The sequence below is a fragment of the Solanum dulcamara genome, chromosome 8 (assembly GCF_947179165.1).
Source record: "Solanum dulcamara chromosome 8, daSolDulc1.2, whole genome shotgun sequence".
In the NCBI taxonomy this organism is placed as follows: domain Eukaryota; kingdom Viridiplantae; phylum Streptophyta; class Magnoliopsida; order Solanales; family Solanaceae; genus Solanum; species Solanum dulcamara.
The window spans coordinates 8,558,252-8,585,609 of NC_077244.1; the positions used below are offsets into that span (position 1 = coordinate 8,558,252).

At 37.9% G+C, this 27,358-nt stretch overlaps 2 protein-coding genes across 4 annotated transcripts; one reads left to right on the top strand and one right to left on the bottom strand.

The window, feature by feature from the left end:
• The first annotated feature begins 10,470 nt into the window (after nt 1-10,470).
• Nucleotides 10,471-26,492, top strand: LOC129901713 (putative pentatricopeptide repeat-containing protein At1g12700, mitochondrial). Of its 3 annotated transcripts, XM_055976969.1 has the most exons (4): nt 10,541-10,697; nt 10,856-12,286; nt 12,741-12,962; nt 26,149-26,492. In XM_055976969.1, the coding sequence occupies exons 1-3, from the start codon at nt 10,669-10,671 to the stop codon at nt 12,772-12,774; spliced, it is 1,494 nt and encodes a 497-aa protein (XP_055832944.1). In that variant the 5' UTR covers nt 10,541-10,668; the 3' UTR covers nt 12,775-12,962; nt 26,149-26,492. The 3 variants fall into 3 exon arrangements, with proteins under 3 accessions (XP_055832943.1, XP_055832942.1, XP_055832944.1); XM_055976968.1 differs by having other exon boundaries at nt 10,471-12,286; nt 12,350-12,962; XM_055976967.1 differs by having other exon boundaries at nt 10,471-12,286.
• On the bottom strand, nt 24,129-24,710 carry LOC129899780 (uncharacterized). Its single transcript, XM_055974798.1, has one exon. It carries the CDS (start codon nt 24,708-24,710, stop codon nt 24,129-24,131), a length of 582 nt encoding a protein of 193 aa, XP_055830773.1.
• Nucleotides 26,493-27,358: the final 866 nt, after the last annotated feature.

Sequence of the window (27,358 nt, forward strand, 5' to 3'; positions counted from 1 at the left end):
ATCAAGTGAGTAAAATATTCAAAATACTCATTTAGTCTCTTAGGACTTAATTTCAAATCAACTCATTTAGTCTCATTGGACTCTTTTCAAAATTCAATCAGTCTGGTATCATTGGACCTTCTTTCGAATCGACTCATCTCAATCATCAAACTCTTCTTTTAAATTTGATACCATGTCAACTCAATGGATGTAGAAAATATTATGTGCATTTAAAATATAATTCCAACTCCTCAATTCAAACTCAAAATAGATATTTTAATGTAAAAATACTCAACTCATTTATACTCAAAATATTCATGTTCAAAAACGATAATTTAGAGACTCCTCAAACTCAACTCATACTTAAACTCCTTTTTAAATCAAAGATGAAAATAATCATTCTTTAAACTCAAAATAGTGTATAAATAGTTTATGCAAAAAGGTTCACAAATCATTTATTTAAAACTCCTTCTCAAAAGATCATTTATTTTCAAAATATTCATAAGACTCCAATCAACTCAAATTATGCAAATCACATACCACATAATCACATTAGACTCCAATCCACTTCATCACACAACATCCTCATCAACATAACCTCTTCATTCACATCATCGTCAAATATCATCATTCACATCATCATCATATATCATCATTCACATCATCATCAAACATTATCATCACATCACAATCAAACATCTACTCCAAAATCCTTATTTAATTCTATATTTCCTTTATAGAAACAAAAGTGACATTCGAGCTCTACCAACGTTTCATTTCTTTTTATGCCATTCACATTGTAACTATCCCAATTCTCATATAATTCAAAATCAATTTCATCAAACTTAAGTAAAAGAATACCTCATTTCACTATAAAAATAATATTGTTTTTATTATACATAAAAATCATCCATCTCATCCTCAAGATAAATTATGACCAAAAAGAAATCTCATCTTTGATTCATGTGAATGAATACATGAATCCATACTCTCAACGAATTCAACTCAAAAACATCATTAACACATTTTAGTAATATTCTATAGTTTAGGAAATTTCAAGAAAAACCTTCATAAAAGGTTCAAATCTTTCACCACTTCTATCCAACACATCTATGGGCATATGGAAGAACTCAATCCGTATTTTAGGTTAGCCTTACATACCTTAGAGTAGATTTTGAAGAAACCTTTTTGTTGGGTCTTCAATGGAAAGCTTGAATCCTTGAGTTTTTTAGGGCAAATTTGTCACGCCCCGGGAGGGTACCCTAGACGTAATCGGCACCCGAAGGCCATTTCTGAGCTCCGAGCAAACCACCTGGTACAGTCACTCATTCATTCAAGCACATTCTCTTAGCGGAAAACTCAATTAATGAAATACTTCTCATAACATAAGGGCCGAAGGCCAAACATCTACAATCAAAAGAAGACAATAAAAATAGGATTCCTCAAGAAGACAGATCGACCTCCCCACACTCCAGTCTATGAAGCCTCTATTCAAGTCTAAAAGGTTCCAATGACAAGCCCATGGCTACCAACAATCTAAATAAAATAAAGGACAACAAAACTGTACAAGAAGGCCTAATATCCTCCAGGAACTAGAAGGACTCACCGACTGGCTGGAAGTGTATGTGGATCTTCAACAGGGCGCCGGTTGATGATCTCTAGTACCTGTCTCTGCATCATGAAACGATGCAGGCCAAATGGTGTCAGTACATGGAATGTACGAGTATGTAAAATGGCCGAATACAACGAATATCAAGAAAGAATCAATCAACTCGGGAGCTCAACTCAAAAAGAATGACAACTCAATCAAATGTCCTAAGTCTAAACAAGGATATGATTTAGACTGGACCAATCATATACAATTCAACTCAATCTGACTCAGAGTACTATCAAAGCCTATTTGGGAGTTTCTCTTAACCGACAACCAACACTTATGAGCCAGTGAGAGTACAACAAAACGACGTTGTTGCCACGCCCGTTCATACCTTGCCAGGGTATGAACGAATCGAACACTCATGGATCCAATCCAACCAGGTCCTATAATGTCAGGACAAAAGCTCTAGGGGAAGCATCCGACTTTAACGGTTCAATCCCCCCTACGTTTGGCAACACAGGTATTGGGTTCGAGTATGGACTATACTCTTGCCCAATTCGGTGCTCGATACTCCTCCCAAGACTCAATGCTCATAAAACTCCATCAAATCAACTCAATCAACTCATATCAACAAGTCTCATTACAACCTTGCCAACTCATCAACTCTATCACAATCAAATTTCTTCCAAGCATACTATTCACTCAATCTCAATCATATTTTCAAAAGATATTTTAAATGTACATATATAACATCATCTAGATATAATCAATCATTACCTCCATCCATTTGAGAAAATTCTTGTGACTCATCACATCCTCAAGACTTTAAATCGACATTCTTATAATAGGCAACATTTTAAAGAAAATATATACTTTATCAAATCTACATAATTAAGAAGACCAAGAAAACATATTTAGCAACTCATTTCTTCATCATCTCATACTCACATAAGGGCTCATTTTAGGAACCTCTTAGCTCAACAACATTGACACATAAATAATTAAATAAGATGGGAACAAAACTTATTCAAACATGTACCATACCAAGAAACTCCATTCCCATGAATATCTAACCTCAAAACAAGAATAGGGCACATGAGTGGACTCAACCCATGTTTTGGATAGCCTTACATACCTTAGTGAAGACTTGAAGAAAACCTTGTGGTTGGGTCTTCAATGGAAGCTTGAGGTCTTGAAGCTCTTGGACTCCTTTTTGGTTGGAAATGGAGAAGAAGAGAAGAGAGAGGAGCTAGGGCTTTTAGAGAGAGAGTGGGGCTGAAGAAATGACCCCAAAATGTACAAGGCTTGTGTATATATAATTTGTGATAATTCCCAAATTTCCCTTCCTCCAAATTCTGAAAATTAGGCCAAAATGCCCTTGGCGCGATAGTGGCGCGTCGCGCCCTTACAGCGCCAAGGCAAATTACGCCTAAAACCTGCACAACTTTTAGTGGCGCGTCGCGCCAGGGACCAAACTACTGAGGCATGTTTCTGGCGCGATAGTGGCGCGTCGCACCCTTACAGCGCCAAGCCCATTGTTTTGAATTCTGGGAATTTGGCCTGAAAAACCCTGCACAACTTTTAGTGGCGCGTCGCGCCCTTACAGCGCCAAGGCCATTTCCCCAACAGTTGCAACCCAGGCCAAAAATGAAATTCCCGTCGTGCTAGTTTATCTTAGGGTCGTCATATCTTTTGACTCCGAACTCCAAAATTTACGTTTTTGGTGGCGTTGGAAAGACGACTCGATGACCTTTAATTTGATAGGTCGTGGGCCACCCAGATTGACGTCTTTCAAAAGATAGGGTCGTTAAAAGTCGACCCTTACGTGAACTCGTCCTAAACTTAGCCACGACGGATCTTTTGGACTTAGCTCGGTCCTAGGGGTCCTCAATGACCCCACATCACCTCCAACGCTCTTAAATTCCTCAGGAACTCATCTTAACTCAAGCACATACTTCGAAATAAATACGATGGGCCCCTCACGTATACAAAGAAGGCCCGAATCTTAGGGAAAATTTTGAGGGGTGTTACAAAATTCTTGTTGGAGATGTTTGGAAGAGAAGAGGGTGAAGGTTGGGGTTTCTTTGGAGGTGAGGAGGCTGAAAAAATGAGCCTAAAACATCCTATGTTAGTGTATATATGTTTAGGGAAAATGTCCAAGTTGCCTCTCTTCAAAATCTGGAAACCTGGGCAAAAATCTTGCTGGCGCTATAGTGGTCTGGCGTCACTGGAGCGCCAAGCCTAATTTTCGCCCAGGCCTGAAATTCCTGCAGTACTAGTCTGTAGTAAAATGGTCATAACCTTTGACTCCGAACTCCAAAAATTTCAATCTTGGTGGAGTTGGAAAGAAGACTCAAAGACCTTTAATTTGGTAGGTCGTGGGACACCCAGTTCATTATATTCTAGGAGATATGGTCGTTTGAAGTTGACCCTTATACTAACTCCTCCGAAAACTTAATCGATTGGAATTCTTTGGACTCAACTTGGTGTTAGAGATCCCTTATGACCCCTAAACACATCTAACACACTTCGAATACTTAGGAACTTATCCTAACTCATATATAAAATTACAAGTCCTTCGGTCGAGTCTACACACACGTGAAGAGATGTTCGAGTCTTTGGTAAAAAAATTCCGGGGTGTTACACATAGTCTCAAGGTGGTCAGTTGAACAACTTCCGTGGGAAATAAAATTGTGGATTTAAAGTTTTGATAAACCAATGATTTTTTCACATCCCATGATTGTTGCGAGTAATGTAGTGTGTATTATTTATATTTTCTTTTAAAATTGATTCATACTGAAATCCAAATAACTTTGCATCCATAACTCTCGTGCTTTATGATTCACATAGAACTAAAGTATACTATTCATTAATGTTTTGAGTGATTTTCTGCGTGAAATGGCAGGAGTCAAGTGACTTTTTGTGTTAAATAAATGACAAGAGTTGAGTTACTTTATAATTAACATGTCAACCTTAAACAGCTTAAAAACAATCTTTACATTGTCTTCCTAGTTCATACAATTTTACCAAATGCACAAACAATACTTACTTCATAAATAAAGTAATAGAATATCCTAAGACGTATAAATAAATTGTGTATCCCTATGAGCATGAACCATACATATTCACCACGTTGTGAGCTCTGAATAAATAAGTCAAGAAACAGAGTACTCAAGATTTGTTAAACTTCTATTATAGTAAAATTTCACTAAATTAATACTCAATAAATTAATAATATCTCTAAGACAATATTTTCTTCTGGTCCCGACTTGGGCCAATGGAAAAAATCACACATTTCGATAAAATAATAAGATAATATATTTTCAGAAGACTCCTTTATAAATATATGGTCCCATTAATATTATAAATTAATAATTCTATAAAAGGAATATATCTAAGATAATTTAGTGAAATATGATTCTATTGTATTTTGTTAATATTTAAATATAGTTGAAGCTCATCTCTAACTTTTCTTATTGCATCCAAAAGTTGTAGTATTGTCTTTTCGAACTGCACCATAAAATTGTGAAGAGTTCTAGATATGATAAGTGTTTTCTTACGTGTAACTGGTTCCAAAGGTATTGTATTATCTTCAACTTCATCATTAACATTGTTTTTTTTCAATGATATCCACGATTTCTTCTAAGCTCCGAACCTCTAAACATGTACTATTTTCATTCAGGTAATCCAACATATTATTGACGTCCATTTTATTGTTGTAATAGAGATCATTAATCATGACCTCAATTTCATGAATACGTTTTCACAAGTGGGTTCATTAAAAAATGACGCTTTTTCTTATGGGTTTTAATTTAGTCTCCATGTCTTGTATATTAAAATTAACCTTTTCTGAATCTCAAAACACTCTTTAAATTAATAAATATTAATTTATCGATTAAATAATACCCTTACAATATAAGAATATTTCATGGTCCCACCTATAATAATTTAGTGAGGCCTTATTGTACTTCTTTCCTTATATGCGAAAAGTATATTTTCCACAAATAATGCTCAATATTTTTTTAAAAAGATACTTATATTCATTTTTTAAAAAAAAGATACTTATATTCATTTTTTTTTAAAAAAAAGAGGCCTTTCAAATTTGGAGACCTAAGTCGATTGCCTTTTTTTTCAAAGTCGTAGAGCCACTCCTTCGCGCGAGCCAACATCTTTAACTCTTCAACTAAAATTACTGAACTGATGGCTTCCAGCTCTCGACAGTATGCAACTCAACATCCTAAAATATGCATGTTTACAAAATCCATGTCTATTTTGTAACTTATCTTTAATGTCTCTAGATTGAGCAACTTGTTCCATCTGTGAAAGCTCATTCATATTTTACAAAATCCATGTCTATTTTGTGATTAGGAGATTAGAATCCCCAATTACAAACATTAATTTAATCATTAATTAAAGGATGGATTAACAGGTAAAACATAATTAGGTCGTCCAAAACTGAGTTCCCAAGATCTCAAAATCGAGTAATGAAAAAAAGGAAATTAAATCTGCCTAAATCCAGTCCTTCATCGCCAATGCGACACACCCTCGCGAATGTGATCCCTTGACTCTGACCCATACTCGACCCTTGTGAATGCGAATCCCACATCGCAACAGGAAGCACAAGGCTCGATCCAACCTCGAACCCTCTTATGATATCGTTGTAATGACCCTCCAAGTCATTTCCTCCGTCTTTCGATCTTCTTAGCATTTAGAGCTTTCTTTAGTGACCCCAAGTCATTTATGACTTGCTGGGACTGACAGTTCGGTCGTCGAGTCGTTCGTTTGGATTTTGTGTAAGTTTATGTATTTTAGAGCGTTTCAATGATTGAATTCCGTAAAAAATAATCTAAGAACTGCCTCAAAATGAAATTTTAACAGTTCCATTAGCTTCAAAATATCGAGTTTGGTCTAGAATGATCTTCTGTGATGATTACGAGGTTTTTGGGCTTATTCCAAGCTTCTTTGTGGAATTTGTCTTAAGACGGTGCCTGTGTGTGGAGCCCACTTTTTTCGAGACGACCTCAGTTGAAAGTTTCGAATCGTCGTCGAGTCTAAAATATTGATTTTGACGGGTTAGCATATCTCATTTGCGTGTACGGGATTCCAAACCAATCTCGAGCACCTGAGCTGAATCCATGAGGACTTGGCTAAATTTTCTGGTGCTTGGTGGAGGTGCAGCCGCCTAAGCTCCCCTGGCTTCACTTAAGCGGAGAGGGCATTACTTTAGCGAGCCTAACTAGCTCAAGGTTAGCCGATTTAACGCCCATGCCTTTGCTTTAGCAACCTTTGCTTTAGCGGCCAGAGGCTCGCTTTAGACAGCCTGTTTGAGGTCAACCGCTTTAGCGGAGTAAGTGGCCTCTTTTGCAGCATCTGCAATCCGTTTAAGACTGATTTTGGGGCCTTTTCCCTTTGTTTTTGAGATTATTTGTAGAGCTTCTGACTCGATTCTTCGTGGGTTTGGCTTGTTGTTGCTGGAATTGGTTGGAGCTTTGTGTGGTGATTCTTGGGAAGTCAATTTAACCCAGTTTCACAGGTAATTCCTTGGTCTTTTAACCTCTAATGGCCTCCAATGGTGTTCTTGAGAAGTCTTTTTGCATGAGCTATTGTTGCTTGTTTCTAAGCTCGAATTATGTCTATTTTTGGGACACAAGTTCATTGAGCTAAGTAGGGACTTTGAAGGAGTCTATTTGGGATTCTCGGCGCAGATTCCACAATTCCGTTTTAGACTTGATTTTGGGTCCAACTCTAATTATTGTGATTTTAGTATCTAAACCTTTGTATTGATGTTGTGATTGATGTTTTGTTAGCGTGATAACGATTGGAGGTGTTTCATAAGCGGATAACTCTTGTGCGACGGATTTGGAGCGCACGTGATCGGCTTCTAGGCAGGCAAAAGTCTACTTTCTTGACTTTATTAAGATAATATTTAGTATAAATTACAAGTGACAGGTTGGTATTGGTCAAGTTTTAGAATTGCTTCATTTTATTCTATTCTTTGGTTTCCGGTTGAGCCTTAGACTAGTGTTGTCTTGTGAAATCCTTAGTTTAGGCTAGAAGCCTTGCTCATGAGTTATCTTAGCGTAATTATCCTTATTAGGATTGATATTGAGGCCTTAGGCTAGGATTGAATCTTAAACGCCTTAGGATGTGCTTTATTGCCCTTGTAACGGTATGTTGATTCGATATGGCTTGTTGTGTATGGTGTATTTTGTGCTAGTGTTTAAGAGCTTAGTGGCTCGTCGTACTCATATGTTTGTCTTAGTTGTGCTCCGTTGTGAGATGGAGTGGCATGTTTAGGGTAAGGTGTTGTTCCTTTAGTTATTATTCTCTCTTGACCTTAAGTCTGAGCCACTTCTTAATTCCTTCACTTTATGATTAGCGGTAGGATTGTGATGCTTTTATTGAGATGTTGTTATATTGTTGGGCCCGAGGCCGTGACCGTGGAGCAGTTGGACCCTAGATTAATTTTGAATCCTTGAGTTTATTGTCTTTTTATAAGAGTAATTTGAAGAAAAAGTAGCGGGAAGAGAGAAACAACTGAAAAATGAGTTAATGATTTAATTTCATTGAGGCATAGATTCCGTTAATATATACTTAAGTTATTTGTATAAAAATGGATAAGAAACCAAAACTGATAACTATTTAAATATATAAACGACTAAAATTGGTAAATGTATAGTTAATGGATCAAACTTGATAAGTTTTTATATAGTTAATGGATTAAATATGACAAATGGATAATTAAGGATATGCTAGCTAAGTAAGGACGTCAGAACAGGGAGGCAACAATTTTGAAAGTTCCACCACTGTCTGTTAGGGATACACTACGAGCAGACATTGAAGGAACTTTTCTTGTTAAAAAATATCGGCATGTATTAAAAAATCTTTTCTACGCCATACCACAATCTAAACATTGTCTATAGGGATGCCCTATCAAAATGCTATGTACCAAACTACCCTTAATTTAGTAATATAATATATGGAGAAGGGCCTAAAATGCTTTTCAACTATTTGAATTGATACAAAATTATTCTCCGTCCATCTTTTGGCCCCCAAATACCCCTGACGTCAACCTTTTGGCTCAAAAATATTCTTATTTCTAGCGGTCCACACTCATTAGGTGGATGAGAAGAAATATTGTACCAAATCCCATAGTTTAAGGGTATTTTAGGCCATAATCCATTAAATCGTAAAATCACCTTTCCATTCCTTCACTTTCTCTCTCTTCCACTTTTTTCTTCTTGGAATCTTGTCCACAATATTAAATTTTAATTTTTTAAACTTAAGACAAAATAAGAAAGAATATAATGAGGATATTCATATAGAAACAATTAGTTCAATAGAATGCATCTATCGTCATTGATGCATAAATAAAGATACCAATTAGTAGTGATTGAATTCCTTCTATGATCATTTTATCATCAATAGATTTTTATGGTCCAATCCAAATTAGTACACCATATTCCCTTTTTTGATATTTTTTATTGAAAGATAGTAATTATTTTGGATCAATTATTTCGCTAATCAAGACAACTAAAATGTACGGAGGAAGCATTTATTATCGTCTTCGTTTCATTTTATATGACACTATTTGATTGGTACAATATTAAAAAAAAATTAAAGACTTTTAAAATTTATGATTTAAACAATTGTTAAATATTTATATGGTTATAAATTATTTCTTTAAAGATTAAAGAAAATTATAAATTATTTCTAATTACAGTAAAACGATATTCTTTTTGGGGACCTATTTAAAAAGGAAAAGGAGTCAAGTTCAATGGGATGATGGGTATTTTTTTTTCCTTCGGGAACACACCCTACACGAGGCTCCCACCTTTCGTGCACAGTTAGAGGTTGAGCAGCACCCCAAGCCTTAACATATATAAAAAACATAAAAATACATAGAGAGGGGATATAAACCTTACCTCTGACCTTAAGATGATTCATAAGTCGGCTAACCTACTAAGGTCGGCCAACTCATCCCCGATACTAGATGAAAAGCGATAAACCTATGAGAGGACTCCTTTCGATATAATGCGACTAAGAAAAATGTAAATGAGGGAGACTCTCCCCTTCCATGTAAATACAAAAAAAAACCTACACTAGTCCTATTCAACTAAGCTACATTAGAAACATAGCTAAATCAAATTAGAGCAAGTATACGAAACTTCCAATTTCCATGGATCGAGAGCGGTCGTGTCATTGTTGTCCTTCTTAGGTTTGTCATACCGAGTTTGTCCATGAGATGTGAGTACCTCATGCAAGGAAAGTAGATGATGTCATGTTGCTGCAAGTTTGGATATGAAAAATGTATACGTCATTGGGAGAAATTAAGTTAGCTAAATAAAGTCGCTCGAGTAACGTCTCCGATTATCCATTCGAGCCTCAGCTTCTTGGGTTCTCCAATTGTTGGAATTACTGCAAGTCTGCAACAGCTGGAAGTCATTTTTGATATTGCAAGTTACATGTTGAAGCTGATGTTGCTGTGTGTTGCTTCTGGCAGCAGCTGATGGGATGATGGGTATTAGGTCCCATTTATTTTCGTTAAAATTAAGACGTCTGAATCTGAATTTGAATACATATCTAAATATAAAGATGTTGTATTAAGATATGAATACTAAGACTATATTTGTTTTCATTAATATTAACACGTCTGAAATTAAGACGTGCATTAAAATTTAGATGTCTGAATTTGAATATTAAGATATTGCATTAAGATCTAAATACTATATAGTTAAAATAATTTATTTTCTCAATATCTAAATGTATAAAAAATATTTTTGTTTAAATATACTAAACGTAAAATTTAAATAAAATACTAAATTGATATAATATTATATTAATAAAATATTTTAAATTCTTATATGATGGTGATGCCTAAAAATGGTGATGAACAAAGTTTCCTTCAAAATTAGGTCACATCTTCAGTGTGAGAGAGATTCCTTTGGCATTGGAGATGAAGAAAATTTGTGGTATTCGTTTTCTCTCTTTCTATCCTAATTCACATTCAAATGGATTTACAGTCAGAATTTATAGTAATAAATCCATTTCGGCAATCGATAAGTATGATTTTGGGGTTAACATCAAGTGTTTAGATGATGCTGTTATTGTCTTCCATCAAATGGTTAGGATGAAGCCTCTTCCTTCTCTTGTTGAATTTTCTAAATTATTTAACACTATGATAAATAGGAGGCATTACTCTCCTGTCGTTTCTCTTTTTAGAGAAATGCAGAAATTGGGTATCCCAATTAACGGATTCATTTTGACTAGCGTGATTAACAGCTATTCCCTGATGCATCGTGCTGATTGTGGGTTTTCGGTGTTACCCATTTACCTCAAGAAGGGTATTCCATTTGATACCGTCACCTTTAACACCCTAATAAGGGGAATCTTTGCTGAAAATAAGGTCAAAGATGCTGTTGAATTGTTCAAAAAATTGGTGAGAGACAAGATTTGTGAACCTGATGAAGTCACATATGGAACCCTAATGAATGGGCTTAGTAAAAGGGGTCATACGGAGAAGACTTTAGGTTTGCTCCGATTAATGGAACAGGGGAACACTAAGCCCAACATATTTAACTACAACATCGTCATAGATGCCCTTTGCAGAGATGGGAACTTAGATGCTGCTATCAGCCTTTTGAACGAGATGAAACAGAAAGGCATTCCTCCAGACATAGTCACCTATAATTCAGTGATTGATGGTTTGTGTAAGCTTGGTCAGTGGGATAAGGTTAGGACTTTGTTCTCTGATATGGCCTTGAACCTTAATATTTATCCAGATGTGCGCACCTTCAACATAGTGATAGATGGACTATGTAAAGAAGGGAAAGTTGCAGATGCTGAGGAAGTAATGAAACTCATGGTGGGAAGAGGTGTAGAGCCCAATATAATCACCTACAGTGTGATAATGGATGGATATTGTTTGTGTGGTCAACTTGATGGAGCGAGGAGAATTTTTGATATCATGATAGATAAGAACATTGAGCCTGACATTATTAGCTATAACATACTTATAAATGGATATTGTAAGAAAAAGAAATTGTCCGAGGCCATGCTATTGTTTTGTGAAATTTCTCAAAAGGGATCAAAGTCTGATATTGTTACCTACAATATTATCTTGCAAGGTCTGTTTGAAGTTGGAAGAATTGGCGATGCGGAAAAAATTTATGCCGAGATGCTATCTACGGGCCCTAGACCTGATATATACACTCGTCGCACTTTGCTCAATGGTTATTTTAAGTATGGGCTTGTTGGAGAAGCTATGTCACTCTTTAAAAAGTTGGAAAGAAAGAGAGAAGATACTAGTATTGCAATTTACAATGTTGTCATTAATGGATTGTGCAAAAATGGTAAACTCGATGAAGCTCTTGCTGTTTTTGAGAAGCTTTCGTTCATTGGATTGCTTCCGGATGTGAGAACATTCACTGTAATGATAAATGGATTTTGTCTTAAAGGGTTGTTTGATGAAGCTAAAGATATTCTTAGAAAAATGGAAGACAATGATTGCTTTCCAAACAATATCACTTACAATGTTATGGTGCAAGGATTTCTCAGGTGCAACAGAATTAGTGAAATGGTTTCTTTCATGAAGGAAATGGTTGGAAGGGGATTCTCGTTTGATGCAACTACAACTGGGTTTTTGGTAAATGTTAAGAGGGAGAATCCTTCCGTCCTTGACATGATACAACAGCTTCAATTGAAAAATAAAATGTGAGTATTTCTTTCGCTTGGTTTATTCTGCTTCACTATGGTTGTGATACGATTTCCTTGCAGAAGCTGATGGCAATTGGAACGTTGCTCGAGTTTGGTCCTGCGAAGGGCCTATTCGATTGGGATTTTGAAGATATAACTGAATTACTGCTGAAATTGGAGGCTATCTCTCCATGATCAGGTTGCTGACTTACTGTGGTGGAAGTTTCAGCAAGGCAGTTAATTTCCTTGGGAGGCGTTCAAAAGGACTGACTGTTGAGAATATTTTGGAAGACAATTGTAGATCCAAGAGCTACCTGGTTCACTAGGCTTGTTTAACCCATGACAACTTGCAAAAAGAGGAATCGTTTTATACAGCAGATGCTTTTTTTTTAAAGTATCGATGAATTTATAAATCATCCACTGCTTCACTAGACTGATCTGGACAATGTTTCTTGCTATTTTTGGTTTCCAGTGTGTCATGCCTGGATGCATTGAACTTGCACTGACCAGCTGGTACGAGCAGTCCTCATCAAGGGGCAACAAGCACCACACAACTTCTATTCCTTCCTGCCTTTTCTGGTCTATTTGTATGGAGAGGAATGATAGACGTCTCAATGACATGATAAACAACATAAAGCAGGTCAATAGATGTTTAAAAATCATGTACCTATGGTGCAGGAAGAAGCTTGTTCAGGTTAGTGGCTTATATGGGATTTCACTACGAAAATGCTTACTTTTGTGTATAGGAATTCAAGAAATGTTTTTTCACTGTTGAGAGCCAGTTCTGCTTTTCCTTTATTACACTCTGGAACTGTTTCTCTATTTATCCAAGGATGTTAGCTAGGTTTGATTGCTGAAGAATGAAAATAAAGCATGTTCTAATAGAGCGGAACAGGCTTGACATGTAAGATTGTTGAAAGAAAATGAAATGAGATCCATGATTTTCAGGAGAGAATGGCCACTACGGAAGATTCCTTCCTGTGACTGACATTTAGACAACCTCTGGCCTTTTATTTTCTGATGGTTTCTACGAAAGGAGGAGAGAGAAAAGGAAAATTTCAACAAAAACTAAAAACTTAAAAGATGGAAGAACAAGCATTCTTACTGCTACATGTCTAATGGGTGGTTGCTGCGCTTACTAGATTTCTTCTGTTAATATTGACATAATCTTTCTTGTTATGTCACTTTGTTAGTATTAGAGGTTAGGGTTTTAGTAAATTGATGGAAATATAATGTTTAGGTTTTTTTTAATTCAAAATATTTCTCTATAAGATATTAGCTTCTTTTTTTTTTCATTTTTGGATTGAAAGGCATCTAAAATCTTGTATCTTTTGGTTGAATATAATCCCAGATGTTCAAAATCTTGTGCTTCCTCTTATCTATTCTAGTAGCTAGGTCTGTAGTTAGATTGTGGCATTTTATTTTATGATGTCAACTGTGTTTATATGTGGGTGAGAAGAATAGGCTCACCACGGTCACACCAGAAACTGAAGATAAGCTTAAATACATTGTGACATGGTAAGCGTAATTTAAATATGGAAGGCCACCAAGTTTGGCTTTTTTTTGTTTTGATGAAATAAGTTGCTGTATTGAAAAGGCATCAAGGAGATGCATGAAAGATTACAAATCAAATGGTTATAACTCCAAACACTGAAAAAAAACAAGTAGGAGCTTGGAGTTAAGAACCGAAAGCAAAAGCTCAAGGCTGCTAAGCCACTGAGAGGGAACTGATAAAATCTAGAAGGGGATGATATCATTTGCAGGGGAAAGGTTGCTCCAGCTATAAAGATTCAACAAACACTTAGATCTAACAGAGCAATTAGGAGTTGAAGTCCCCTCATGACATCTTTTGTTTCTCTCTGTTCATAAACACGAAAAAATACAAGCCGGGATCATCTGCCAGATCTTCTTGATGGTCTTGTTCACTTTCCATGAACTCCAACTTTCAACTGCTTGTTTTAGGTTGAGAGGGGAAAATTGCCAAAAACATAGTCCAAAGCTCAGCTGCCACAGGGCAATGCAATAGCAAGTGGTTTACAATCTCTAAGTTTTTTGGCACATAAAACACCTGTTCACCACCAGAATGCCTCTTTTTTCTCAGGTTGTCCTGGGTTAAGATGGCATTATGAAGGGCTGTCTAAAGGAAACCTTTAAGTTTTGGGGGATTTTGTTTTCCAGACCAACTTCCAGGCTAAGGTGTCATCATTCCATCTGTTGCATTCAAGTGATTGTAGCATGTTTTCAATGTGAAGATGCCTCTCTTTGAGCCCCCACCTTAAGTTATCTGGAAGTTGGGGATTCATTGAGTAATCTACCAGTAACTTGTATAGATCAGTGAGTTCCTCCAACTCCCAGTCTTGTAAACCATGTGTTGCCTTTCCTGCTATCAGCTACAAAGGAGTCTGGTTTTGTTGCTAAAAGGAATATCCTGTGGTGAGTCTTTGAGGGGTTGATTGATTACCCACTTGTCTTTCCAAAACCGGACCTTGGAGGTATTTCCAACTTTAAAGGATACTTCCTTGAAGTAATCATCCGGGAGATTGTTGATATGTTTTCAAGGGCCGACACCATGAGGGGCTGTATTCTGTTTGGTGCACCAATCATTCAGTTTACCATATTTTGCATTCACCACTTCCTTCCATAGATGTGTGTCTCTTTAGTCATACCTCCACCACCACTTCAGAAGTAGGCTATTGTTGTGTTTGTCAAGGTCCCTAATAGCCAGACCTCCCTGTTCATTTGGCAATATGACTTTATCCCACTTCACAAGGTGAAATTTATGCTATTCACTGTTTCTTTTCCATAGGAATCCCCTTCTCAGACCATCCAACTGCTCTTTCACCTCATATGGCATTGGGATGAGCGACATGATGTAAGTAGGTATGCTGTCCAGTACACTATGGATCAGGGTTAGCCTTCCTCCCATAGATAGATATTGCATGTTCCAGTTTGCCAGCCTCTTCTCCACCTTTTCCACCACTCCATTCCATATCCCTGGTCCTTTATATTTTGGACCCAAAGGGAGAACCAAATATGTACAGGGGAAAGAGCATGTGTCATCCCAGAATTCCTGCCAGGGTATTCAAATTATAGACTTCATTGACAGGGTAGATCTTGCTCTTCATCATGTTAATATGTAATCCAGAGACAACTTCGAATAGCATGAGAGTTAGATTAAGATAGAACTTGGAGAGTCTGTGCCCCACAAAAGATTAGGGTATCATCAACATATAATAAGTGCGAGATGGAGATGGAATTGTATGGGCCATTTTCCACCTTGAAGCCCTCAATCCAGTGGTTTGCTTTTGTTTTGTCTAGCATCTTGCTCAAACCCTTCATGGCTAAAATGAATGAGAAAGGGGAAAGGGGATCCTCTTGTTTATTCCTTTTTGAGGGGAGAAAAAACCAACTTGACCCCTGTTCACCAGAATGTAGTATTTACAGTAGAAAGACTGTATATGATCCATCTCTCTACGAAGCCCATTTGTTTCAGCATATCTAGCATGTATTATTGCCAATTTGTTTTATCAAAAGCTTTCTCCACGTCTAGCTTGCATAAAATCCAAGGAACTCCTGATTTCTATCAACCATCTATCATTTCATTTGCAATGAAAGAAGCATCAATGATTTGCCTATTTTTAAGGAGCCATTTTGTCCCCTGACACCAATTTTCAGATAACTGTTTTGAGCCTCTCAGCTAAAATTTTGGCCAGGATCTTATAGACACTCCCAATGAGAGTTACGGGCTTGAAGTCTCTAAGGTGCAATGCTCCTTTTTCTTTTTGGTATAAGAGCTATGAAGGAGGCATTGTTGGATTTGACCATGTGACAATGTTGATGGAAGTGATTGAGAGCTCCCATAATATCATCCTTGATGAAATCCCATGCACTTTGATAGAAGGCCATTGTGTATTCATCAGGCACCGAACTCTTGTCTGGAGCACAAGAAGTGACGACTGTTTTTACCTCTTCTTCTTCGAAGTTTCTTTTTAGCCAGTTTTTCTCTTCCGGAGAGATGTTGTTTAGATTTTCAAAGCTTGCTTTGGGCCTCCACTGTTCATCCTCCCTATACAGTTCTTGATAAAATCTCAAGATCTCGTTTTTTATTTCTCCCTTGTCTTCACAGATCTCTCCATCAATCATCAGTTTGTCAATTTGATTGTTCCTCCCTTGAGAGCCGGCTGCTTTGAAAAAACTTGGAATTCCTATTTCCTTCCTTAAGCCAGACATCTAGATTTTTGCCTCCAGGACACCTATTCAATCTTTGCTATTTCTTTCAGTTTTAGCTTTAGATGAAGTGTTCTCTCCTTCTCCCCTTGTGACATAAGTCTACCTTCATTAGCTTACTCAAGGATAGTTAATTCCTCTTACACTCTTCCCTTTTGAGTTTCTAGTCTCCCAAAGGTCTCTCTATTCCAGATAGTAATGTCTTTTTTTTTTTTTGAGGATAGGAAAAAGTTTGGACTACCACCAATGTTGTAGTTTTTCCACCATCCTTTGATCATCACAGAGAAACCTTCTGTTTCTAGCCATATATTTTCAAACTTAAAATAAGAAGAATTAGTATCCCAATCACCACTTTTGAGAAGCAGAGGTCTGTGGTCCGACAGAACTGTAGGCATGGCTAACTGTTTTATGGCATTAAAAGTATCATTCCATTCTGGGGAGATTAGGAACCTGTGTATTCTTGAGGCTTGTTGAGAGTCTGCATCCCTGAACCAAGTGAAGTTTGCCCCCTAGTAAAGGTAAATCAATAATTCTCAGCTCAAGAATTAATTCACTGAAGTTGTTCATTGCACTGGATCTTGTTCTACAATTATATTTTTCACTCTCGTATCCGTAAACATTAAAGTTTCCTCCAACTACCCACTGATCATTCCATAAACCTCTTATTGCTGCAAGTTCATTCCACAATAGCTCTCTTTCTCGATTCCTATGAGGTCCGTAGAAACCTGTAAAATCCCATCTGAACTCCTATCGTGTACTCTCCATCAAACATGAAATAAAGCCAATGAATTGGATGGAAAAGAATCAATAGCTGTCCTTGATTCCTCTAGGTGTCAATAGCTATCCTTGAATTTCATCCTAGTAAAAGTAAATCAATAAAGCACCTCGGTGTGCTTCCTCTAGTCTATTCTAATAGCTAGGTTTTTGTGAAAATGCCAATGAATTGTGTTAAATTAGGTCTTAGGCCTAACTCACACCCCAAAAGCTAGCTCAAAGGGAGGAGGATTTTCCAAGCCTTATAAGGAGTTTACTCATCTCATTAATCACCAATATGGGGCTTTTGTCATTCTTCAAAAAATTGGACGGAAATTTGCAACTGTTTCTTTTTGTTTCCTTATTTTAGACTATGGATTTTAAGTTTAAAGTGTAAACGCTGCTTGTTATTACTAGGTTTCATCTAGTTAGATCCATGGGTTCCAGGAACAGAAAATTCCATCCGGTGGCTGATATTTAAGGCACCATTTGGTCCTTCGTTTCTCATGGTTTCTGAAAAGGAGGAGTTTAAAGAAGGAAAACTTCAAAAAATGGAAGAATAAGCACTCTACTGCTACACGCCTAAGGGTTGGTGGCCATTCTTATTAAATTTCTCCTCTGATCAATCAATACATTGATCAGTTATCAACTTTTTTTTCTTTTTCATCTGTGCTCTTTTTATTCCTTAGTAAAATTCAATCTTTGTTATTACGTCAATATCTGCTAGTATTAGAGATTAGTGTGTTAATAAACTGATGGAATGATAACAACAACATACCCAGTGGAATCCCACTAAGTGGGGTCTGGGGAGGGTAGAATGTACACAGACCTTACCACTATCTCGAGGAGGTAGAGAGGCTGTTTCCGAAAGACCCTTGGCTCAAGTGCATCAAATCTAAGTAAAAGATTAAGAAATAATAAATACAGCATAGCAATGAATATGAAAGTCTACAATGGAGAAACAACACAAACCACATGAAAGTACGATAATAGAAACACAATACACAACACAATACGCTGATCCTCCATTAACCCCTCCCTCCTATTAACCTTCTGCCATAATATACATCCTCCACTCCTTCCTATCTAGGGTCAAGTCCTCAGTAATATGGAGTTGTGCCAAATCTTGTCTAATCACCTCTCCCAATACTTCTTTGGCCTACCTCTACCCCTCCTATTTTCCCCTACAACCATTCTCTCGCACCTCCTCACTGGGGCATCAACGCACTTCCTTCATACATGTCCAAATTATCTTAGCCTTGCTTCCCTCATCTTGTCTGCCACTGGGGCCACTCCTACCTTCTCTCGTATAACCTCATTCCTAATCATGTCGCTCCTAGTATGACCACACATCCATCTTAACATCCTCATCTTCGCAACTTGCATCTTCTGAACATAAGAGTTCTTGACTGGCCAACACTCCTCTCCATACAATCGGGACAGTCTAACCACCACTCTGTAAAACTTTCCTTTAAGTTTGGGTGGTACCTTCTTATAGCACAAGACTTCAGACGCAAGCCTCCATTTCATCCAAGCCATCCCAATGCAATGTGTGACATCATTGTCGATGTCCCCACTATCCTGGAGTACGGACCCAAGATATTTAAAACTCTCTTTTGGGAATAGGTTGTGTGGCAAGCCTCACTTCTGTGTTTGCTTCATCTTCTACACCATTGAATTTGCACTCCAAATACTCTGCTTTGATCCTGCTCAACCTGAACCTTTTGGACTCCAGAGTTCGTCTCCAAACCTCCAACCTAGCATTAACTTTGTCTCGTGTCTCATCAACCAATACTATGTCGTCTGCAAATAACATACACCAAGGAACCTTCTCTTGAATAGATCGCGTCAACTCATCCATCACCAAGACGAATAAGAAAGGACTAAGGACTGAACCCTGATGTAGCCCTATGTCCACTGAAAAGTGCTTTGAGTCTCCTCTCACCGTTTTAACCCGAGTCTTAGCTCCATCATACATGTCCTTTATCGCCTTGATATACACCATCGGGACACCCTTAGCCTCCAAACACCTCTAGAGAACATCCTTCGGGACTTTGTCATAAGCCTTCTCAAGGTTAATGAACACCATATGAAGATCCCTCTTCCTTTCCCTATACTTCTCCATCAATCTCCGCATAAGATGGATGGCTTTGGCAGTCGAACGTCCTAGCATGAATCCAAATTGATTCTCAGAAATAGACACCCATTTCCTCACCCTCATCTCCACCACTTTTTTCCAAACCTTCATAGTATGGCTTAATAATTTGATACCCTTGTAATTATTACAGTTTTGGATATCATCCTTGTTCTTGTATAATGGGACCATTGTACTCCACCTCCATTCGTCGGGCATTCTTGCCTTCTTTAGCATAGCATTGAACAACCTAATCAATCACTCCACAGCTACCTTGTCTGTGCTCTTCCAAAAATCCACTGGAATCTCATCGGGTCCGATCGCTCTTTCCCTTCTCATCCTGTTAATAGCGTGTCTAACCTCCTCTACTCTATTACACCTATAGTACCCAAAGTTCCATAGTCTATTAGAATGTGCCAAATCACCCAACACAATGTCTCTGTCCCCATCTTTGTTTAAAAGTTTGTGGAAGTAAGTTTGCCATCTTTGCTTAATAAAGGTCTCCGTCATCAACACCTTGTCGTACTTATCCTTGATGCACTTCACTTGATCCAAATTGTGAGCCTTTCTTTCTCTCGCTTTTGCGAGCCCATACAATTTCTTATCCTCACCTTTGTCCCCCCTTGGTCGACCTATAAGCATTCAAACGCTGCCGTCTTAGCAGTTGTGACCGCTACCTTAGCTTCTGTCTTCGTTGTCTTATAAACTAAATTAAGCGTCCACTTCTCTTCCTCGTCCACACACTCCACTTAGTAATCGCAACCTTCTTTGCTTCCACTTTGCCTTGGATTTCTCCATTCCACCACCAATCTCCTTGATGACCACCAAAATTACCCCACGATATCCCTAGAACCTCTGTAGCTGCTTTCCTAATGCTATTGTAGTAAATTTTAAATCTTGTGGTCACTAAGCGTAACTTGAAAAAATTATTCTCAAAAGTAGATGTAGGCAGTGCCTTGGTGAGTGTGTCAGCTATTTGATAGGCACCATGGACATGACCAACATGAACCCTTTTGATGTTAACATGGTGGCGAACAAAGTGTATGTCTACTGCAACATGCTTCATACGACTATGGAGGACATGATTCTTGCTCAGGAATGTGGCTCCAAGATTGTCACAATAGATTTTAGGTAACTGATGTACTGGAAAATGTAGCTCATTTAGGAGTTTGGTGAGCCACAAGGTTTCAGAAAGGGCATTAGCCACTGCCCTGTACTCAGACACGATGGAGGAGTGTGAGACAATATTTTGTTTCTTTGAGGACTAGCTAATTGGATTGTGACCAATAAACAAGATGTAACCAGATGTAGAAACTCTGTTAGCAATGCCCCCACCCCAATCTGCATCAGAGTACACATAGATTGAAGTCTTAATGAGAGTAACACGTAGTCTGAGTTGAATGATACCACGCAGGTATCAGAGAACATGCTTTACAGCTTTCCACTGAAGATCTGACGGTGCTTGCATGAATTGAAAAAACTTTTTTACTGCATAGGCTACGTCTCATCTGGTGAAAGATAGGTATTGAAGCCTACCCAAGGCTCGACGATAATGTGTAGCATCACTTAGGTGAGTTTCATCAGATAAGGTGAGTAACTCACAGGCACTCATTGGCGTGTTGGCATTCTTGCACTCGATTATTAGCTCATCATTTAAAATCTCATTCTCATAGTTTTCTTGGCTGAGAATTAAACCTTCAGGTATCACTTCAACACCAAGAAAGTAGTGAAGATTACCTAAATCTTTAATAAAGAACTGAGAAGCAAGGGAAGTGATAACCTGATTGACACTTAAAGTGTTGCTCCCAGTGACAATAATATCGTCAACATACACAAGGACGAACAATGTGTCACCTAGACCATGTCTGACAAGTAGCGAGATATCTAATTTTTTCATAACAAAGCCTATGGATGAAAGATAACTCATGAGGGAATTGTACCATGCCCGAGGAGCTTGTTTCAAGCCATAGATTTCCTTGCATAGACGACATATATGCGTTGGTTTCTCATTACTAGTAAACCTTGGAGGTTGTGCCATGTACACTTCCTCGTCCAGGTTTCCCTGGGCGAAGGCATTATTGACACCAAGTTGACGTAGGTGCCAATTGTGACGAAGTGCCACAGAGAGGATGATGCGAACTGTGGTGGGCTTGACTACTGGGCTGAATGTGGCATGAAAATCAATGCCCGACCTCTGAGTGAAGCCTTTTACAACTAGACGCACTTTGTATCTTTTGATGGTCCCATTGACATTTCTCTTGATCCTGAAAAGCCATTTGCAAGATACAATATTTTTAGTCGGGTCATGAGGAACAAGTTCCAAAGTTTGGTTTTTAATTAAAGCATCAAATTCCTATTTCATCGCATCACATCACTCAGGATGTTTTGTGCTTATTTGACAGTAGTGGGTGTGATAGTGGGATTCAATTTGGCTATGTAATCAAAAATTTGTTTGGGTTTGGTGATGTTTTAGGATCGAGTGACAACACGGGTAGGAGGAGACGAACAATTAGTCGGTGAAGGAGCGATTTCCAATGAAGTGATAGGACTAGTTGGCCGAGGAGCCGGGGTGTTGAGGGTTGGTGTTCCTACGCCGATAGACAAAGAGCGGAGGCGAGCTGCTATGTGTGTTATGGGGATAGGCATTTGTGAATTTATGGTGGTGGGAGACACTAAGCATTAAGTATAGAAGAGGGGTTTTGGGAAGTGGTAATTATAGGAGATGAGGGAGATAGAAATTTACCTTTAGAAAGGGAAGTTGCAAGAGTTGAAGCTGTATCCACCCCTGACGCATTGTCAGATAAGGGCTGTGAGTTTGACTTGCCATGGGACTTGGCTGGAGAAAGAGCAGACGATGATCGAAAATCTTCTAGTGTGCATGCTTTTATTTCTAATGAAGGGGGGAGATCTAAAACTATTGGAGTTTTAGGTGTGGGGTCTGAAGAATTTGACATTGTCGTTTTTGCCCATAGGTGAGCTAATTAATGGTAGTGTTGGGGAACAAAGTTTTAAATGAAAAGATATTCTCAACAAATCGCACATCTCGGAATAAATACACCTTTGCAGAAATTGGGTCTAAACATTGGTGACTGTGATGGGATAAGGAGAATCCGAGATAGACACATGGGGTCGATGTTGGTTCAAGTTTATCTTCTAGTGTGCATGCTTCTATTTCTAGTGAAGGGGGGAGATCTAAAACTATTGGAGTTTTAGGTGTAGGGTCTGAAGAATTTGACATTGTCATTTTTGCCCATAGGTGAGCTAATTAATGGTAGTGTTTGGGAACAAAGTTTTAACTGAAAAAATATTCTCAACAAATCGCACATCTCGGGATAAATTCAACTTTGCAGAAATTGGGTCTAAACATTGGTGACTGTGATGGGATAAAGAGAATCCGAGATAGACACACGGGGTCGATGCTGGTTCAAGTTTGTTTTTGGAGTATGGTTTAAGCCATGGATAACATAAACAACCAAAAATCCCTAGGGAGTTATAATCGGGTGATTTTCTAAGTAATCTTTGGAATGGAGATTGATTATCTAGGTGAGAGGTTGGCAGGCGATTGATGAGGTAGAAAACATGATGACACATGAAAAACCAAAATTGGGGTTGAAGGGATGCCTCATGTAAAAATGTTCTTGCAGTTTCGACAATATGACTATGTCGTGGTTCTGCAAGTGCAACTCGCTGAGGCGTATAGGGTGGGGGTGGAGAGGTGTTCAATGCTGTGAAGTGAAAGATTGGAGTCAAGACTTTTATACTCTCCTCCGCCATTAGTGTACAATGATAAAATTTTGGCGTCAAAATGTTTTTCCATCAGAGGATGAAATTTTGAAAGATAACTTTAAATTCACTTTTTTTTAATGTGTTGAGCCAAGTATATTTCGTATATTGGTCAACGAAAATACAACTTCTCAAGAGATAAAACTGGTGATGGCCCCCATAAATCACTAAAAATAATTTGAAGCAGTTTAGAGCCAAACAATTATAATTGGGTAAAAGGATGTCGATGGGCTTTATTAGATAAACAAGAATTGCAATGAAAGTTTGTCTAGCTCATGAAATGGTAGCGAGAATTTATTTAAAATAAACCTAATAACTCTAGAGTGAGGATGACCAGGATGTTGATACCAAGTAGGAAGAGGAATGGATGTGGCAGTCATGTGAGATTGGGGATGTGAGACAGGCCACTCATACAGTCCATTGATGGTCCGACTGTGCACCAACAGTTTCCGCATTTTCAAATCCTTCACAACAAAGTCAAAAGGAAAAAATTCAAGACTTTAGATTGTCTTGACAAAATTTCGAAACAAAGTGAAGCTTGCGTTTAATGGAAGGGGCATAGAGAGTGTGGGTCAGCTTAAAAACATTATTTGATGCATTTAATTGAACAAAACTAGTGTGAGAAATGGGAATTTTGTTACCATCACCTATGGAGAAATCTATGTTAACATGGTACAACTGTAGGTTGTATGACTGCTGTGATATGATGGGTGGCTCCTGAGTCAGCTATCTAGGGGTTGGTGGCGGCAGTAAACCCAGCTTCATAGTTCGCTTTGGCTTCAAAGTGATTGTGAGACGTCGAGCGACAGGCATTGGCGGTGTGGCCAATCCTGTTAGTCTGTTACATAGTTGACATTGAGTAACACTGTTTGGCTTTGGGTTGGACTGCCATTGTGGTGGAGTATTTGGAAGTGAGTTATGGCGCCATTGTTGGAATTGTTGGTCTGTCTGCGATGGTTGCGATTATTTGGTGTTGCATTTGGTGGGAGTAGCGACTGCAAAAGTGATAGGACTAGACAGTTTCTTAGCATCCTCGTGGCGAAGGAAATGTTCATAGTCTATAAGTTTTTCAAACAATTCGTCGTAGAAGATAGCCATATCGTGTGCACGAATGGCAGCAGAGATCTCACAAAACTCACTATCTAGACCACTAAATATTTTGACGATGAGTTGAGGATTGGACACAGGAGCACCAGCAGTCGCTAACTCATCCGAAAGGGACCGAATAGTGTGAAGATATTCGGTGATGGAGCGAGAGTCGTTAGTGACACGGGCAAGCTGATCACGCAAACTGAAGACCTGAGTTTGAGATCTGTTCGCATAAGTGGTATGCAAAGCATCCCATGCTGATTTAGCTGAGTCAGTGACAGCAACAGTAGAGGCAATGATGGGTTCGACAGAAGCCATGAGGCCATTCTGGATATGATTCTGACGGAACCAAGTTAAGAAGACAGAATTAGGAGATATGTTCGTGCCGAGGGAAATCGTGTGACTGGGGACCGGAGTGGTCCCATCGAGATGGTCAAAAAGGTTGTAGCCATACATAATCATGGAGAATTGGGCTTTCCAGGTGGTGAAGTTGTGATCACCGGTTAGTTTGATGGGTAATTGGGACGTAGATGATAATGTTGGTATCCGTCGTGTTATCAGCATTGACAACTCTGGGATTTTTACCATCGTTGTTGCCATTGCTGCTGATCTGCGTGAAAAGTAAGGATTTTTTTTGGATCGTTCTTGTTATAGCGTGAAGAACCCTGATACAATGTAAACACTGAATATGTAGTGCTGGAAGACGATGCTTTATTAATGAATGCGGAAAGGTATTAAATAGAGTTACAGAGAAATTATAAGACTCCTAATCGAACTGAACTAAAGTAATCTAAATAAACAATATCTGTTGATTTAGCTAATGCAGCATCCTAAATAAGCAAGGACTACAATGGTTTGGGCTTGGGACTTCCATGTTGGAGGTCTAAAGTTCGAAACCCCTTGCCAGCGAAAGCAAGAGGTTTGCCTTCTAGGTTGAGCTCGTCACACCGGGCTTGCATAGTCCGGGTTACCTCTCTTGTGTGGTTTACGAGCTATTGCATATGAGCGGGGGTCTTACCCTGTGTGCACCCAAAGGGTAGCGGTTGTGAGTTTCCTATGTTATCAAAAAAATTAAATAAGCAAGGACTACTAAAACACTAATACCGACTAAACTACTAACTAATATCTGAACTGACTTGTGATGCTCTAATACCTTGGTGGTTTTGAAACCTTGGGAAGCTAAATCAATCGCTAGAATTATAACCACTTCTAAAAGATATCACCTTCTTCTAGGCTGGCTTTTAGAGTTGGTTATGGTACCTCTTTGTTTTTCTGTACTAGTTATGAATTTTGAAACTGTTCTATGATCATGTCTCCATGTGTAGCTTCATCATAGTTGTTGTTTTAGGACGTTTTGTTGTCGATAAAAATATTTAATCTTGTGGACACTATCTTTATAAGATAAGAGTAACATATATCTAATTTCTTCTATGTTTAGTTTTTCAATGTGATCTTGTTAAAATTAACCCCGTCTCTAGAATCATTTGAGTTCAGCTGTGATCTTCTTTTTTGTGAATTTCATGCTGATATTTTCTTGTTTGTGTTCTCTTGCCTTGACTTGTCAATGATAATGGAAGCATTATAAATAAGGTTGCTTGGAGGCTAGATATAAATTTGAAACTGGAAGATTACTGGTATTTATTGCTGTCATGATTAGCTTCAGTCTCATTATTGTCTCTTTACAAGACTCTGCATTTGTGCTAAACTTAAAAGCCTCTAAAAGCGGCTTATCGGTTCGTAGTATATGTTCTGTTCTGTCTTGAAAAAACTTGTTTGATCTTAGCTATTATACAACTTGTTCAGGCAATGTTTCTGAAAGGACAATGAATTTTCATGCTTCAGAGTTTTTTTCCAATTTTTTCTATATTCTGACACAATATGTCACTTGCTTCAGGTACCTTTCAGGAGTTAAATCACAGTTGTATGATAGGTATGGACATCGAAGATGTTGCCCGAGTTGTTCTGGATGAGCATAGGGATGATCTGAATATCTAAATGCCCTTTATCTTTTAAATATTGGTGTGCTTCCTTTATCTTTCAAGTAGTGGCGTGCTTGGGTCTTCTAGAATAATGTGCCTCTGGTTGTGTCTGTACAACACAACTTTTCCAGTTTTTAGTGTTCTTATAACTGCCGATAGTTTAATACAACAGTTTCTTTAAACCAGAGAAAGATGCTCATCTTGTTGTATGGATTTGATATTCTATTTCTTAAAAGCATCCTGTGGTACTTTACATTGATTGAAAGTTTAAATTCTATTCCAACAATGTGGGCAATGATCTGGTTTCACAATGGGATTTTTTAAAGAATACTGGGAATTTCTCAAGGAAGATGTAATGGCTACTATTCAAAACTTCCATCAGAGTGAGATGCATGAAAAATCCTTCCCAAGAAGAATGGTGCTGAAGAGTTAAAAGATTTTACACCCATTAGTCTCATTGGACGGGTGTATAAGATTATATCCAAGCTCTTAACAAAAATAAGAAGTGTATTTCTTTTGCGTGGTTTATTCGCCTATACTACCACTATGATACAACTTTTAATCACTGCAAAAGAAATGGCGTTCAATGCAGCTGCACTAGATGCTGAAAAATTGTCAATTAGAATGTTAAGTGGGCTTTTGAGACAGGCTTGTTGAGGAGGTACAGCACTTTTGATGTTTTGATTGTATTTACAGTCTTCTGTATCTTAGAAAATAACGACTTCCTGTAACTTAGAAATTGCTGTGGAAACGATCTTTTTGATAGTTTCTGAAATCTTGGTAACGTCAACCGTAATTGGAACACCAAAGCTGACAACTTCAACCACATCCTTCAGTCCCTAAACATATAGCTTGAATGTTTGTGATTTTACTGAAGCTGAAATAGATCTTGTTCAGCATTGATATGGTATACTACCGATGAACAGTAAACATCACAATTTGAAAATCTAGAAGAATATATCTTGAGGTTTATATATGATCCAAGAGTAATAGAACTTTTTCAATGTTCTTGCACTTTTAATATTAGAAAAATGGTGATCATATCAATCTAAAAAATAATAATGGTGAATTTCCTTATATAAGTAATTGACATAGCCTTTTGATAAGTAATACAATAACAACAGC